General features: G+C 41.7%; 1 protein-coding gene across 1 annotated transcript; it reads right to left on the bottom strand.

Moving 5' to 3' along the window:
- Nucleotides 1-574: 574 nt before the first annotated feature.
- atp6ap1lb (ATPase H+ transporting accessory protein 1 like b) lies at nt 575-15,441 on the bottom strand. Its single transcript, XM_050066271.1, has 7 exons — nt 15,231-15,441; nt 6,661-6,698; nt 6,006-6,088; nt 4,171-4,409; nt 3,476-3,526; nt 3,040-3,283; nt 575-2,680 (listed from the first exon to the last, which is right to left on the bottom strand). Exons 1-7 carry the CDS (start codon nt 15,362-15,364, stop codon nt 2,444-2,446), a joined length of 1,026 nt encoding a protein of 341 aa, XP_049922228.1. The 5' UTR covers nt 15,365-15,441; the 3' UTR covers nt 575-2,443.
- Nucleotides 15,442-17,443: the final 2,002 nt, after the last annotated feature.

Here is a 17,443-nt window from a genome sequence, read left to right as displayed (position 1 = left end):
AAACCTTTCCCAGTTCCCTTGGTGTCTTATTGTCTACAATGGATTCTAATTCTGGACTATTGTAGCTGACATTGATTCACTGCATCATCTGTACTATTTTTAAGTGAAAAAATAAAGCATTAATGCATTTTACCTGAATGCATTCCTTGATAATCCTATGTACAAATAAAACTATGGATAGGTGAAGCTGTGTAGGGTCTAGAACATCTGAGGATCCGCAGAGGAGAGATGACATTGTGGCCACGTTTTTAGATTGCAAATCATTATATGGCTATGATTGCCTATGAAGTATGCATGCAAGTGTCGGATTGGACAGGTGCCGCCAGGTAAACTGTACTGACATTTTAGGTCAAAGAGAAGTGAGAGGAGAGAGCAGATGGCGCTCAGGAGGGGAGACAGAGCTGGCAGAGGAGCTGGACACTGGGTTGGAACGCTGTGGGTTAAGTAACAATTAACGACATGATCAAAATATGATTTGATTATAATTACCAAAAGAAGCCTCAGTAAAATATGTGATTAGCATGCTCCTGTATGCAATGCAACATAATACATATAAACACAGCACGCCTTTTCCTCTGAATATCATTTATTGTTCAATCTACATCAGTTGGTCCTTGGACGAACTGCCTCCGCTCATTTCATAGTTTGTAGGATACATTTATGACCAAAGAACACATTTCACACTGCTACAGATTGACAGAACTGCCATATCGAATGTTAAGATATCTATTTACTGTCATGCTGAGTGTTTTTATCAGTAGTAATGACTTACTGATGCTGTTACTGCTGCTAGTGTGGCTTCTGGCATAATAATGGCATCTATAAGTCCAGGTGGGTGGACGGCATTCCATAGTATCGTCCTTCTATGGTAGGAATTTGTACTGTAATTTACAGTTAGATGAAACTGGACCTTACATTGTCTGGCCCAGCTTAAAACAAATAGACAAACAGTGTAATATGTTAATACTTTGTAGAAAAAATCATATGCATTGATACTTTGACCAATCCTCATAGCACAATGTCTTACTTGTACCTATTTTTATTAGTTGTGCAATATTTGAAGATAGTAAACAGCTATGATCGTATAGAGATCTTAATGTATCTACAGCTTTGTATATCCTTTTGGTTATGAGGATTAGCATAGTCATCCTGTACCTAATAGTATTTCATGATTACATTGTATATAAAAAAAGACCTCCGCAGAGTGACGCTTCTGTACATGTATGTGTTTTTGCTTTGTACATAGCTGTAACGATAAGCTTTCATTTTCACATTGTCTCACTCCGTCTCCCTCCGTGTTTCATGGCAACTCCTTTGTAGCTTCACTTTGGCAGTCAAATCCAGTGGTGTGGATGGAGGGCCCTCGGCCTCCCTTGTCCAAACGCTTGACCCTCAGAGAGTCAAGTCATCGCAAGACCCGCTTTCCTGCCATGCCCTCAGACGGGCAGTCTTGTGCAGCATAGTTCCTTGTATAGTCTTTGATAGTTTGTCGTTAGTGCTTTCGCAACTAACCAATGTTGTGCTAGTTTGTAGAACCCCCCTTTGTCTGGCTGGTCTGTAAAAGGCCTTTTCACAGTTAAGTCCCAAGCAGCAGTCTTGTTCAGGGGTGGGGTGAGAGGCTCCAGAGGCGCTGAAGGGCTGGTAGTGCTGGTCCATTCACTCCAGCCAGATGCTAGACCAGTGGTTCCCGATATTTGCCTTTGCTTACACTCAAAAGCTTTTCAAGCTCCTTCTTCTTTGTGCCATGTTTGATTATTTTAAGCTGCAACTCATGCAAGACTCTTTGTAATCCTTATTATTAGGAAACACTGTGCTAGCCCAGATTGACCAGCCTTTTATGGCATGCAGCTAATACGGCTATTTCAGCTATAAAACTGGCTGTTTGAAGTATATATTTCTTGCAGCGGTATTAGACAAAGTACACTGTAATGAAAGCTGGAAAGACAATGTGTGTTATGGAAGCTTGTAATATGACACTTGTGAGCCATGTAATACATATGTATAGTCAGGAGCATCTGATGTTAGCTGTATTAGCTACAGCTGCTAGTCTTTTGTGGTTTTAATGGCTGACTGGGGTAATGGCCTGTATATGCTGTTGCCCTTCAGGGCCCCAGGACTGTCCTTGACCTTTGACATCAGGATCATGAACCATCTGTGAGGGAGAACCTTGAACATCCAAAGGCCTTATTCAAAATCTGGATGCCAAGATGCAGGTCAATGAGAGAAGAAGAAAAAGTATCCGACCACGGTCTGCATTTACTTAAAGTAGTTAAGACGTACAAGATTTTCATATGAACAGGCAAAGTTGTCATTTTGTTGAACAAATATTCTGTGGGGGATACTTTTTCACTCTTGTATTCACTTGCACGCCCCTCGGCCTTGCTTTCTCAGCTTTCTCTCTCCCTCTGTCCCCCTGTCGCTCTCCAGATCTTCTTTTTTTCCTTCACAGACTGTTCTTGTCTGGCAACTCGGCTTCTGGACTACGGGGAAAGTAGACGGTGGCTTTGTGCTCCTCATAGCGGTCGATGTGCTTGAGGTGTACCACCATGTGCAGGGCGTAGGCTAAGACGAGGAGCAGGATCAAAGATGTCACCAAACCCATCAGGATGGCTGGTGTCAGGAAAGTGGCACAGTCACTGGCCGACGCAAACTTGTCAGACTGCACATTGAAGGCCTGGATCTGGAAGAGCGCAGAGAGAAGGCGGAAAGATGAGATTAGACTAAACTAAAGAGGACAACTGGCTCTTACTGGGCTTACCAGGCACAGCGACACTGGGCAGATGGACAGGTTGAGACAGCCTAGCAGATGGCTAAACAGACAGTGTATAGACAGATTGACAGACTGCCAAACAGACGGTAAACAGACTATCTGACTGACTGACAGCCAGACAGGCAGAACACAAAAGGAAATGGCTGGCAACTATACAGACACATGCACACATACGAAAAAAGGGGGAAAGACTATGATATAACAGTGATTGTGCAGACATTACGAGAAGAGTTACACAACAAAGGCTCTGCCATTGTGCAATAGTGTACCTGGAAATCAGTGAAAGTGATGTGCCAGTTAGCAGATGTGTCAGTGTGGGAGCTGGGCACTAGCAGGGTGTCATATTTGTGAAGGCTGCTGACGTGCTGGCAATGGTAGGATGAAGTGGCCGGAGCGTAGACCTCGCTGGCGTTGAACGTGGCCTCCTGGGTCCAGTTGTAGTGGATGTGAACACTATCTAGTGTGAACCAGTTTTGACCAGCTGCCTCATAAAACGTGTTTGACATTTGAAGCCTGGCGGAAGAGACAATGCAGTTGGGTTCACGTATAGTCCATACTTTTGCACTTATATATGCTGTGTGTGCTACAGTAATACCTAATAATAATAGTAATACCAGTTATTTGATAAATGAAACATTTTAGATAGATGTCTATTTTTAAGATGTTAGTCAGTGAAAATATTTGAAGTAAGCATGTGCATTTTACCTAATTACTAGACCTCGCAAGTCCTCCACATCACCAAACCTTAATGAAAGCCTGCGGTAAAACAAAACCACAGATATTAAAACATCTGATTTCACACAGTTACTCAGAGAAATTCTCAACTGACTGTCATTGTTGTCGCAATACAGTACGCTCACATTAGATATGAGATACTCTATTTCTATTTCCATGTCTAACAAAGTGATCTTTTGTTACATTTGACTAGCACACCATATGTGTCCATTCAGTGGTGGAATGTAACTAAATACATTTACTCAAGTAATTGTGCTGTACTTGAGTAGAGGAAGCTGTTGTTCTTTTTACAACACTTTATTTTAAAGTGTTAGATACTAGTTACTTTGCATATAGGGATTATTAATATAAAATATTAAAATCAAGTAATAGATTCTGATATAACATTATAGATTAAATGCCCAGCAGTATAAAAAGTAATTAAAATAACCTCCACCTTTACCTGCTGCAACATTAAAATGATAAACACATAAATGCATCAATAATTCTAATCCAATAATATAATATATATGATTCTGAAATGGACCATTCTGCATAATGAGTACTTTTATTTTTGGTACTTGAGGTATATTGCTAAGACAAAGTACTCTTACTAGTAACTAGTAACTGTAGTAGTAAATGCCTCAAGCACAAGCTGTACTTTGACCATGTCAACGTTGACTTACGTGGCTTTTTCCTTGGTGCAAATGGAGCCTTTAGTGTCCACAGGTGAGTTGGTGTTGAAGACCCTCTCCGTCAGGTCAATGAAGGTATGGTTCCTATAGCGGATTGCCAGGCGCTTTGCCTTGAACAGAATGCAGGTCTTCCCATTGTAAGACACGCTCAGCGGGCCATAAGGCCCCATCAGAGACTGGAGCAGCTTCCTCTTACTGTGAGACATGCCTGGCTGATGCCAGTTAAAAGGCTGCAAACATATAAAGAGAGGAAATAAGCACAGGAGAAGTGAGGAAACTGCAGTAAACTGGCAACTAAATAATGGGTAGCATCAGTTTTGCATTCTTTGACTTGTCCTCTGGAGGGCAACCAGATTTTATTCAGAGACATAAGGTGTGCCCCACTTTGGGGGTTGGATGTGGCCCACAAAAGGTGCTTGCCCTAAAGATTTTGCTGATCCTTTTTGTCCTTGAATAAGAACATCACAAAGACCAAAACAAATGGTGTGTTTGTGCACTTATATCCAGCACCTGAATCAATCATTTCTAAGTTTATCACCAGGAAGTTGACCTTAAATGGAGAAAATGTTTGAAAGACCAGTCGTAAACTGACAGAGGTGGCAAAATTAGTAGGAATTCAGCCCAGAAATGTAGATCCAACCACTGAACAGGTACATAACAATAGAGTCAATACACTCAAGTTATCCCATTCCTTATTATTTGCACCCATTCAGACAGATTGTTCTTCTACAACATGTGTCAGTGCGACACTTTGTGTATAATAGCACCTAGCAGTGCTTAATTTATTCTGTACAACTGATCCAAAACAAGCTTGTTTGGTACCTGCTGAACCTCCCTTTTACTGAAATACAATATAAAGGGACAGTTCACCCCAAAATCAAAAATACATATTTTTCCTCTTACTTGTAGTTCTATTTATCAGTCTAGATTGTTTATAGATCTAGATTGTATATTTTGGAATTTGAGCATCAGAAGCCGAGCACCATCTAGTTCCATTATATTCGAGAAAAAGCAGACATTTCTCCAGCCAATATCTCCAACACTTGGCAACTCAGATCAAAACAATCTAGATTGATAAATTGCACCAGAGGCAAGGGGAAAAATGTGTATTTTTGATTTTAGGGTAAGTTATCCCTTTAAGCTTGTCATTCAAGTGTGTCCACCACCACTGAATCCTAAATGAGGATGAAGCAGTGTTGTCTTCTCCATAGAAAAATGTGCACATAGAGTGGTAGCCATTTCTGCAGTGTACAGATAGAAACTGCTCCTTCTAGCTTTTTAATCTCTTTGCTCAAAGGCCACATCTCATTGGAGGGCATTTGGGCTAATCCAGCACTATTTTACAAGACATGAAAAAAGTGGCAGTCACAGTGGCTATGAAGGGATTATTTTTTGTTGTTTGTTTGATAAATGTTAGGTATTTGAATCATGATTGGAAATGTGAGGTATGGTAACTGAGATGACAATTTCCCAAACAATTAAGAGCTATAATACTGGATACCGTAGCTTAGACTTGGTTTATCTACATAGTGCCTGCATGTATCAGCTGACACAGCGTATGGTTTCCATGTATTTTCAGTCTGAGTGGTCGTGTGTGTGTGTGTGTGTGTGTGTGTGTGTGTGTGTGTGGGTGGTGAGAATGTTTTACCTCTGGTGAATACAGTATTCCCATATCCAAGGTCAAGCACTGTGGCAGAGCGAGAGTGCTCTGTTTTGTCTGAGTGCATCCCAGTGTGTCTGTGTGTGCGTTTTTTTATGCACAGATAACATAGAGGGCCGATGGTGGCGATAGTGAGGGGAGAAGAGAGAGGATGAAGAGTGTGTACCTGCAGTATTCTCCTGAGTGGGTTTTCATCTTCAGGCGTCAAAATAACCTCTTCACTTTCTAAGCCGTACCCACCATCTTGACCTGGAAACACGTAGACACATTACTGCACCGTGAAAGATTATATCAGTACACACATTAAGCTGATTGCAATGCTGCAATGCAGATTGCAACATAATCATAAAAGTTCAGCCGATTTCACACACGCCACAGACACACACACACAAATAAGCACAGAGAGATCCTGCGTACACCTCGGTGCTCGGGCTTCTGTCTATTTCCAGTTGCTTTGCGTCATCACAGTGACTCATCAGCAGTTTATTTCACAGTTACGGTAGTATTGTTCAGTGCTTACAAATAGTGTTCATCTTGTTCCAGCAACATATGATTTGCAATCACATAATTTGAAGGGATGTCTCCATCGTTTCTTTCTGCCTTTTTATGTCAAAGAGCCCTAAATATAACACATCTGAATTGCCACTGAGGTGTATGGATCGCACACAAGCCACACTTCAAAATCTGTTTGTGTTACAATGCAGCAAAGATGTCTCCAGCATTAAGGACGAAATGCATTTGTCAGGATGATCTATCCAACACATCAGCGTCAAAAGCTTTGATTGAATCAGGCCTTGTGTCACACCAGATTTGTTACTTACTTGATGTGACTCTTGTTGCTTGTTTGGGGTTCTCTTTGCTGTGGAAAAGAGAGAAGACATAATAAGGTCTCGGGATCACAGGATGCAGGCAGATGTTGAAGGTTTTTCTTTTCCTTTTTTTTTAATTTTATTTTTAATAATGATACATAATGTACAGGGTGCTTATTTAGCATTTTCCCTTGAGCAGGAGAGTTCAGTGTCTACTGATGCAGCTGCAGCAAACACAGGGACAAAAAACAGCTTTGCAGGCTAGTCTATTTGACAAAAAATCACCTCTAAGAATTTTCTAAACATATAACACACATTTTAATGATTAATCCCACCTTTATACAGATTATATATATCAGATATTTTGCAAACATATGATCCACAAAGCAAAGCAGTACTTATAATACGCATATAATATTATAAATTCAAAAATGCTAACCCCATCCCCCAATATATTGATTAAAAAATAGCTAAATAAAATTAATTAATTAAAATTAAAATTAAATAGTAAAAAAAAAAGAAAAAAAAGAAATGAAAAATATTTTTTTTAAAAACCCGCTAATCAGCAACAGGCAACCATGCTCCATTGTCCAAAATAATCATTACCAAATTTAATCATAATCATAAATAACCTTAACAAGCTGCCATTATTACAACTAGGGGTTGTAGTATTATGGTATACTGCAGTTTTGCTTGTTGTTTGTCCAATTAGTGTTGCCGTAGCCTAGCAGAACATGACCCATTGTCATTATCACGTTATATTTCTCTATATGATATAGTATAGGTTATACTGTAGCTGTACAATAAGTAATATAATATAATATGATATAATATGATAGGAGATACATTTTCACATTTTTAAATTTTCTATTGGCGGTGGGTGTCAGTGTTGACTCCAGGGCTATGGCCTTTTTTTTTCGCATTGGACCACACAGTACACAGCTGCAGAGAACTCAGTATAAACTCACAATACTTTGCCCACAGAATTGTACAACCAGTCTACAAAGAAAATAGGTATGCTTGATGTTTATATTGCAGGGAAGTTGTCTTTGTACGGTGTGTTGCTTTTACTAAATGACCAATCTTAGATGTTGGACTGACCTACATAGTGCACAAAGGACAGAGGACAAACCACTTCCTTTTCCTTCACGTGTTTGCCCGAGCTGGCCTCCTCTCAGTCTACTAAACCCTGTATAGCCTTGGACTTCTTGAAGTTAATCCTGATCCTTTTAACTGTCTAATCAAAGACGTAATACGCCAGCAATGGGCTTACAGAGCGGCGCTGACATGGCCAGTTTTGCTTGTTGTGATGGTCAACCCAGCGCTCTGGCTGCATGGTCCGCCCTAGCTTGTCCTTAGTGATCATCTGGGCTGGCTTGCTAATCACCACACTATAGCCAGTTATAATGGACTTGTAAAAGGTAAATCCTAAAACCTGTGGGAGTGGGCATGACAACTAGCGTGTGCCTTTTGTGTCACGTCACTTGGCATTAGTTCAGTCTCTTTGTTTATCAGCTTTGGTCATGAGTATTCCAGATCGTTTTGTGAATTGCAGCACAACAAAAGCATTGTCTGTGAAGACCTTCAACTGTGATTGATATTATCTTTGTTATCTGTAGTTGAATAGCAACGCTGTGATCTCGTAGGGAGGCCTTTTTAGGAGATACACAAGATAGACTGAGGATGACCTGAATTTTTAATAAACACACAAAAGCCACGCAATAGCTGTGACTAATGTTGTCAAGGGCTGTTCACACTTTGTTTATCTGAACCAGACTGTGCTGGAGCTGCCCCATATATTGTACTTAAGTGATCCAACCAACATTTTTTCATAAGAAGACTGAGAAAAGATTGATTCAACTGCTCAAAATTAACCAGAAACCTTTGTTTGTACTACATTACATGTTACTTTCACAAGCCAAAGTCGTGTGAGTCATAAGGGAGGCGTTATATTTATTTTCATTGTGTAACATTATCATGCTTTATTGTTGGTACTGGCAGGAAAATGACATTCTCGTTAAGCTATAGTTTTTTATGTGAAGGAAGGCGACATTTACTTGCCTCTCATGCTCAAAATCTCCAACTGTTTGACTGGATTTTGGCCAGATTCAAGGGAATGATGGATCTTTTCACGTCACTATGACATTTTCAATGATTGGCTCAAGGGCCATATTGTTGGCTCATTCATCCATGGATGCCATGCACAATATCTCAAATGCAGCTGTCTACATTTTTTAGATTGAAGAGATTATGCATCCCTCTAGTCAAGTCTGACATTTTTTAAGTTTTACCCATTGGTCCAGGACAGTGTAGTGCAATTAGATAAACACAAGGTGAGAAAACTTGGGCAGCAGCTAACAGATGAAAAGGTATTAGCGTGTCTGATAGTGCTGGAAGTTACAGATTTAGGGTAGATTGCCAGACATATCAGTTCCAGCAGTCTGGAGCAGTTATCTACCCGTCTGGTGCAGTTTCCACCTGGGCAATATTGTGTAGTAGTGCCAGATGGATTAGGATTAGCAGTAAGCACAGGCCAGGTCCACTGGAGCCCAAATGTGGAGAGACACAGGCCCTGAACAAGATGAAGAGCTTAAGGCATGATGTCAGAGCCTACGACATTCTGGACAGTTCAAGTGCTAATTGATGGCCCTACATCTGAACTGACTTCAGAAATTGTGACTTACTGTACAGCCGTAGTGAACCGTGACCATGGCCATTATCCTGAAATGGATCTTAGTGTGAATGGAGCAGTTGAAATGAATACCTCACCTACAAAATAATCATTTGTATATCAGTTACTCACCCTATGTTATGTAGAAAACTTTGCTTTTCTCACATGCCTCCACAATGAACGGAGAATCCAAAAAAACGAAGACATGTTTTTTTATGAATTGAAATCATAGGGGACCACGTTTATTAACAGCAATCTGTATCAAAACATCCATTTTCACTTAAAACACTTCCACATGGGTGGTGCACCTGGGCAAGTATGTGCGTTTGAACTCTGCTCAATGGAATGCACAAGCAGAGTTCAAACGCACACACTTGCCCAGGTGCACAACTCCTATGCATAAGTGTTTTAAATAGTAAGGTTTGGGAAGTACTGAGCATATGACTCTATAAATGACACTTGGATTATACTGTACGAGTTTATAAACAGATGTTTTGATATAGTTTTGCTGTTATTAAACAGGGCCCCCTTTTTCTCAAATCCATCAAGAATTTTCTCAGTTTTTGGATTCTTCGTTCACTGTAGAGACATATGAGAAAAACAAAGTTGTCTTCAGAAATTCAACATAAAACGAGATGAATAAATGAAACACAAATTATAATTTTGTGGGTGATGTATTCCTTTGTCACTTGGTTAAATTTTTGTAACTAGTATCCCCCAGAAATTGTACTTTCCTTCTTTATTAGACATATTTGTTGGACCTATAAGCTAGTCGTTGAATTTGCTACACTGGATTTCTGTAAGTATATCAATATGATATTCATGATAATCCTTTTTTTGTAATGTGTGAATATTGAAAAAGCTTGCTGATATTTTCTCCATAAAATATTCAATGTTCTGAACTGAATGAGCAGAGCAGAGCGTGTACGAGAAAACAGATGGTTTCATGCACACGAGGATCGAATTCTGCAGTAAGACAAGCTCATGCTATGCAACATGTACAGCATTGATTTTGACTTTGTTTCAGGTCACCTATCTCACAGCTGTAGTAACTGGGTGGGCTTTTTTTCTCAATAAATCAAGTTGAAGCGTCAGTCCAGTTGAACAGATAATGGATGCACAATGATGTCTGTAGAATATGAGTGAGCATGTCATCAGCATGGAGGTGCGATGCTGTCATTTCCTTAATGCGAGCTCTTCAGCTTATATTGTGTATCATGGTTGTCTAAATTAGATGCTCCCTTGGATGGGTGTGTGTGTGTGTGTGTGTGTGTGTGTGTGTGTGTGTGTGTGTGTGTGTGTGTGTGTGTGTGACACTTCCTTGTATACATTCCTATGAACTTGCTTGTATGTAATGTGCATCTACTATTTCGTGAGTAACAATATGACAGTTTAACGTATATGACAAATCCAAATATTTACATTTGCCCAGGTGAATGCTGGGTAGGCATGTTTGTGTATGAAAGAGCTGCCAAAAGCACTATGCCTTTGGCAGCTGGGACTGAAACCTCAGTAGCATGATAGGTACTTGGACGCTGCTCGCTTATCACCTGTGCTGATACGTGAAACCTTATAAAACATAAAGTTTAAAATCCCCCCAGACAATTTGTACATCTGATTCACATATTAATGACTCCATGTAAACACTGTGCAGCTACCGTCGGGGATTAACAACTGTTTGTGTCATTGTAAACAAGCTGCATATGCACCCGCCCCCCCTTCCTCAACCCGGCCCATCCCAAACACAAGTGAATAAGCACTCCTTCCTCTGCACCTAGGCCTCAGCTGGCTGAAAGGAGCCAGAGGAGTCTGTGCGAGCGTGAGTGCTAACTAAAGCCCAGCCGTTTGTTCCTGTGCCAGTTTCGCGAGGTCAGCAACCCAGGACTGCTGCGGCCCCGTCATTGGCTCAGCCTGTCACACGGTGCCTGGGTGCTGAACAGGCCCTTTATATAATCAAAGCCATGCCAGAGCCACTCCTTGGCTCACCTCGCTCCCTCTGCATATATCCCTAAATATGTGTGCACACAAGTACACATATACATGCACCTGCACCAAACTTATGTCCAGATTACCACTGCAAGATTGAATACACTTAGTCTGTTATGATTACAGTTATTTTTAGATAAGTAAGTGTCCGGCTTTTAAATATTAACAACAATGGGAATCATTTATGCTACTGATGGTATCTGGATCGATACAGTATATTCACTGGACGTCCTTATTCAAGCCCGTAGATGGATAGCTGATTATCATCCCTCATCTGTGCCTCTGCTGTGTGCTGCTGAGCAGAGAGAAGGTGTGGTGCCTGCTCCCCAAACTTGTAAACAAATCCTCATCGCCTCTGCTACCACAGAGTGCTGAGCCACTGCACTCTCTGTAAACCAGGATCAGCCCATCCAAGCCTCATCCTACTACAGCGGGGAGTAATAGCTAGTTGTTAGTTGCGTTGAATACAGTTGTTAGGAATTTTCCGTGTGGATCATTTAGCTCATTGTAAAGTACTATGTTCATGAATAATATTAGAAGAGCACATCTAGTTATTGAATGTGGACCTTTAGCCGTTAGATTTAGGTTTCTCAGCCTAGAACCGTTGTCATTGTGTATATCAATAGTGTATCAGACTACAGTGACGTGTTCTTGTACTCATGTTTCCTTATATTATGCCTACATGAAATTTCAAACCCAGCTATGATAGTATTTCACACTGTACAGGGTGAACTACCTCAGCAAAGTAATGTTAATCTCAGAGACACTATTGTTTTGGGGGTATTTGTCAAATATATCCTAATTTCATTCATGAAAAAGCACTCAGCGGTTGAGGTAAACCATTGTGTCCCTGAGACAGCAGGTAAACACGTCTTAATCCCACACTGTGCAGGTGCCGGCCTATTAATAGATTTATTAGTGCAGATTAAGCCTCAGGAGTTTGCTAAAATGCAGCTCACAGCCCTGTTGCCATTTCAGTGTAGCTTTGATTGCAGCTTCAAATTTGACCTCGGGTCAAGTGCTAGATTGGTCTAACTCTTCCTGTGCCTCCGAGATCAAACGCCGCAGCTCTGGTGCGACAAGTCTAACATCGTGACTTCAGTCAAACTGGGAACCGCAAACATATTTCTACTTATGATTATTTGCTTTTGACTTGACCTTTTCTCTGTAAATAATATGTGAATAATGTTAAAATTAGCTTTTTAACTCTTTAATCTTTCCTTGAAAAGGATCACTGATCAATCCTCCACTGAAAATCCAACACTTTGACCTCTAATCTGTGTCTATATTTGGATGGGTTGTCAGTGTTTAACAGTTTTAAGATTTTAAACTCATGTTGACTCTAAACTGTGACGGATTAACCTTTAAAACTGCAAACAAAATACTCCATAGAGCGTGAATTTGGCTCTGTCTTACTATTTATGCTGCAAACAGGAACAAATATGAATGCAAGAGTGAGTATTGCAGTGCAGTTTGGCCTTTACTTGGTTTTTATTTCGTTTATTTATCCTTTATTTAATCAGGATGATGCCATTAAGATGTCCTAGCTGTTACCTGTAGTTTACAACTATACACTATACTCCTACAAGTGTTTTTATTTCCATATTTTCATGATTTTTCTGCAGCATGAGAATGAGCCGCTGTGGAAAGATGCAGTTCTTGTGCTGGTCTAACTGTGCTGACCCCATTCAGTCTTTGTAAATGCTTCCGTGGCCAGTTTTCATTTGATAGTGTGAATGATATAATGTAATTTGAGTGTGTTGTAGCAGGCTCGAGAAATTGGGTCATATCTAATTGACTCGGGTAATTGTTTGAGAAATGCACTGGGCCAGGTTAACTAAACGCTGGTTTTCATTGGTAATTGAATGGGGATTTTATTGTAATTAAAACATGTGATTTGCATGTATAAAGCGTTTTTATATCAATAACAAACACGGTCACGCTGCTCGTTATGACATTTGTGACCAGCTTTGTGTGGTATCCCTTTTTTTTCCCGTCTGCTCTCTTCGGAGCAGTAAAAAAGCTTGTAACAGCGTCAACAATTTTTTTTTAATTTGCAAACTCAAGCTGCAAAATATAATCTTGGCAGTAGTTTTGCTCTCATTCTCTATCTTTGCCTGATTAGACCCGGTCTGGATGAGTGAAGAGGTCATTTTCAAAATTGCAACTTAGTCTTTGGACGCCTAATCTGTACTCATATTTGGATCATTTTCAACCAAAATGTTTTATGCTGGGATTATTTATTTATTTTATTTTATGTTATTTATTTTAAGTATTGCTGCCATAGAGGTTATTAAAATTATAGAAAACTGTGTCAACATTTGTTTTAAACAGGAAAAAGCCTCCTGGAAAGACCTCACTATTTCTAAATTGTGCTTCCAATAGTTTCCTAGAAAGTATTTGGATGAGGATGAATAGGGTTGTGAAGGTGGACATAACCACACAGTGGGTCATCTGTGGCTAGTATTTTTAATAACTTTCTAAAGCTCCGTATTTGTCATAATACTGCACGCCAGTTACCACAGGAAATCAGGCTTACTGAACATTTTGTCTTCATTATGTCCCCGCAGCCACATGTCGATTAGCAGCGGAGGTTTCTAACTCACCGTTCTCTTCCTCCTGCATTTCCAACCCATGTTATGCACCCTACAAGGCCTCTGAAATGAAAGGCTGCTCTTATATAACAGCATCTTAGAGTGTGTCAGAGCCGAGAACGGAGCCGTGACCGGGGACTGCAACTGTTACGTCGCAGAGTTACGTGCAAAGTTTGATCCGGGGAATAGGCTCGAAACCCCAGGAGAAATTAACGTAGCCGCTCTCCGTCGGGGAGACTGCGGTGAAAAGTTAAGATAGGGATCTGTCAGGGTTTCACAAACACCAGATTTAGCTGCATTGAGAGCATTCCCCTGAGACTTTGTATATTGAATTCTAAATCCAAGTTATCTGTGCCCTACACTGGCAAACATGTGTACAGATAAGATTGTTTGTGCAGTAAATGAAAGCGTGACAGTGATAATCTTTCGTCCTCCGAAGTGTATTGCTGTCCTGGAAGTGCAGCAACAAGGCAAGTCATGAACAATGATTAAAGAGCACTGTGTCAGAAGCTGCAGCATATTATGGCTTTGGAGCATTTGCGCTATAGAGGATTGTGTGAGCCGTGATGCGTGGCATAGTTTCAAGAGCCTTACATGGTTTTGGAACAGTATTATTGCTCTGATGTCTCTATAAGCAGGCAGGGACTGGTGCGAGCAAAGGCCCTGGCTTCCAACTCAGTCCCGTCCCTGTGACACTGTTGTGAGTGCCCCCAGGTTGGAGCTCTGAATATTTTATCCAGATTTGACCTGCAGGACTGCATGTGCATTATGCAGACATGGCCGGCTAGAATTCCCTTCTCCTCTCCCCCCCCCCCCCCTCTCCCTCTCTCCCTCTCTCTCTCTCAATGACTGCATCAGTAAACAGACCCCAACAGACCATCCCTGATGCATCCTCTCCTCTCCTCCCTGTCCCATCCTTGTTTACCTTCCCTCCGTGCTGCTCCCCCTCATCTCTCCTCTCTCCTTTCCTCTCTCCTGCAGGCCCACTGCCCCAGCCTTATTTAGCTCCCTTCTGCTGCCAGACCAACACTACTGTACAGAGACAACAGCCCCATCCGTGATCGATGAGCAGCGTCTGATGCAGTCCCCAAGACTGAGACAAACAAAGCCTCGCAGCTCTCTGTGTGATACACCGCCACTGCCTGCATTCACCATTTGTGATACACCCAAGGTGAGCTTGGGGAGAGGGGAAGGGAGGCGAGGGGAAAGAAAGAAAGACCCCAAGAGAACACATCAGCATCCCAACATCCCCGCATGCATCTCCCCATACCCCTCCCCCCCCTCCTCCCCTACACCCCTCCTCTGTTCACAGCCACAGAGGATGGATTTACCTTCTGTCCAGGATTTCAGGCACTTCGTCATAGGTGAGTCCTGGCTGCAACTCTTCTTCATTGAAGGAGAGCCCAGGCCGGCTGAGAGCGGACAGCAAGGCGAGGGAGCAGAGGAGGAATGCGTGTGCAGCCATTGAGACAATGAAAGGAGACTGCCGCTGGTTGAGCTCCGCTTCATAATCTGCTCTCCTAGCAGTGCCTGACTCCCAGCTCCTCTGACTGGCAGCCGCGGCGGCCAATCAGCGGCGAGCAGAGCTGATCAGCTTGCGTCACACAGTCCCCTCGCTGCACCCTCCCTCCTTCTCTCCTCTCCTCTCCCTCCCACCCTACTCCCTTCTCTGTCATCCTCCCTCTGCCTCTCACACTCTGCTCACCCTCCCACATCCACTCCTGTGCTCTCTATCCTCCTCTGTTTCATGCACACATAGCCGCAGGCAAGCCCTATGTATAGACAGCGGCTCATTCTTTTTCATAGCACATCTCATCATACCTATGCTACCTGGATAAACCACTCACACACATGTAGACACACACATTCTCACACGTCTGTGTTGGCACACGCGCCTGCACACACAGGAGCAGGCTCACAGACACACACAGACACAATGTCAAGGTCAGATTGTGCAGGAGGATAGGAGGATGTTGACATGACTTTAGGTGGCCACACAAAAAAAAAAAACCAGAGCCATGACTGCGTGACCTAGATCTCCAGCGCGCTGCCACAAAAGCAGAATTAATTCACTTGATCTATGTGTTGTTGTGAGCACTGAGAGGGCCCGCGGCTGAGGAAATTGTCCACTGAGGCTGCAAATATGGATGACAGGAGCAGCTGAGCAGCCGTGAGATGAGACGGGAATGAGGGTCCAACCCTGACGACCCTGACGGCTGATCCAGTTTCCTCCTCATTATTTAGCCCCCGATGCGTGTGATGCCTCAGGATCTTGATACATCCTCTCATATCTTTTATTTCCATATCCGATGATATGATGATTTTCAGAGCAGAACATTAAGAGTGGTTATATAACCAAATGTTGTGACCTACTATCATGGTAGATTTTCACATTGATGCGTGGCAATGATTCACACTAAAAGAGTGACCATAGAGCAGTTTGCTTTAACTCTTGTACAAATACTTACCTACATGCATAGTGTGTGTCATAGTCAACACACTAGATGATACATGTATATAGCTTTTACCTGACTGACCAGTTAATGAGTTAAATATCAAAACACAAGACAAAATGTAACCGATTGCCTTGAAAAAGGTACGTTAATATAACTGTTAGCCTTAAGTTATGTTGACTTTATGGATGGTTTGGGCCTACATGATATATTTCATCTCTTTGGAGATGAATGTAGACTTAAACCCGTTCAGATCCTCCATCCATTCCAATAGATAACTTTTCTAGGATGTCTAGATCTATGATTACTCTCATCTGACTCCACCAAAATGCACACACTTATTTGATGGGATGTCTATAAGCCAATCACAGTGTTCCACATCATCTTAAATGGACTGCAGTAGAGCCACGCCCCCTTTTTAAAACAAGCGTGGTGGAACATGAGGCAAAGGGGAAGCAAAAGGGATTTTTTTCAAAGTCATGATCTGAATGTGACTGTAAGATCAAAATTAGTGAAATAATGTTAAGATTAGATTTCTAAGGCATATTGCAAAGTATCGCGTTGATCATGTACACAGAATATTCATTTCAGGAGGTTGTCAACATACTGTTTTCTGGAGATATTTCAGAAATTGAGAAGAGTTTGAGAAGTGATGACAAATATAGTACAAAATATTTATTCAGTGTGTTTTAAATAGGGCTGTCAATCATTTAAAATATTCAATAGCAATTAATCGCATGATTGTCCATACTGTAGTTAACTCGCATTCATTCACTCATTTTCTGTAACTGCTTATCCTGTTCGGTTTGCGGGGGGGCTGGAGTCTATCCCAGCTGACATTGGGTGGGGGGCGTCCACCAATCGGAAGATCGGGAGTTCTATCCCCGGCTCCTCCAGCGTACATGTCGAAGTATCCTTGAGCAAGATACTGAACCCCAAATTGCTCCCGATGATGTTTCCATCAGTGTGTGAGTGTGTTAAAAAGTTGAGTAGCAGGTGGCACCTTGTATGGTAGCCTCAGCCACCAGTGTATGAATGTGTGTGTGAATGGGTGAATGTGACTCGGATGAAGTGGTTGGATGACTAGAAAG

The sequence above is a fragment of the Epinephelus moara genome, chromosome 16 (genome assembly GCF_006386435.1).
Source record: "Epinephelus moara isolate mb chromosome 16, YSFRI_EMoa_1.0, whole genome shotgun sequence".
Taxonomy (NCBI): domain Eukaryota; kingdom Metazoa; phylum Chordata; class Actinopteri; order Perciformes; family Serranidae; genus Epinephelus; species Epinephelus moara.
The sequence above is the reverse complement of the archived record's forward strand: the minus strand, read 5'-3'. Positions and strand labels throughout refer to the sequence as shown.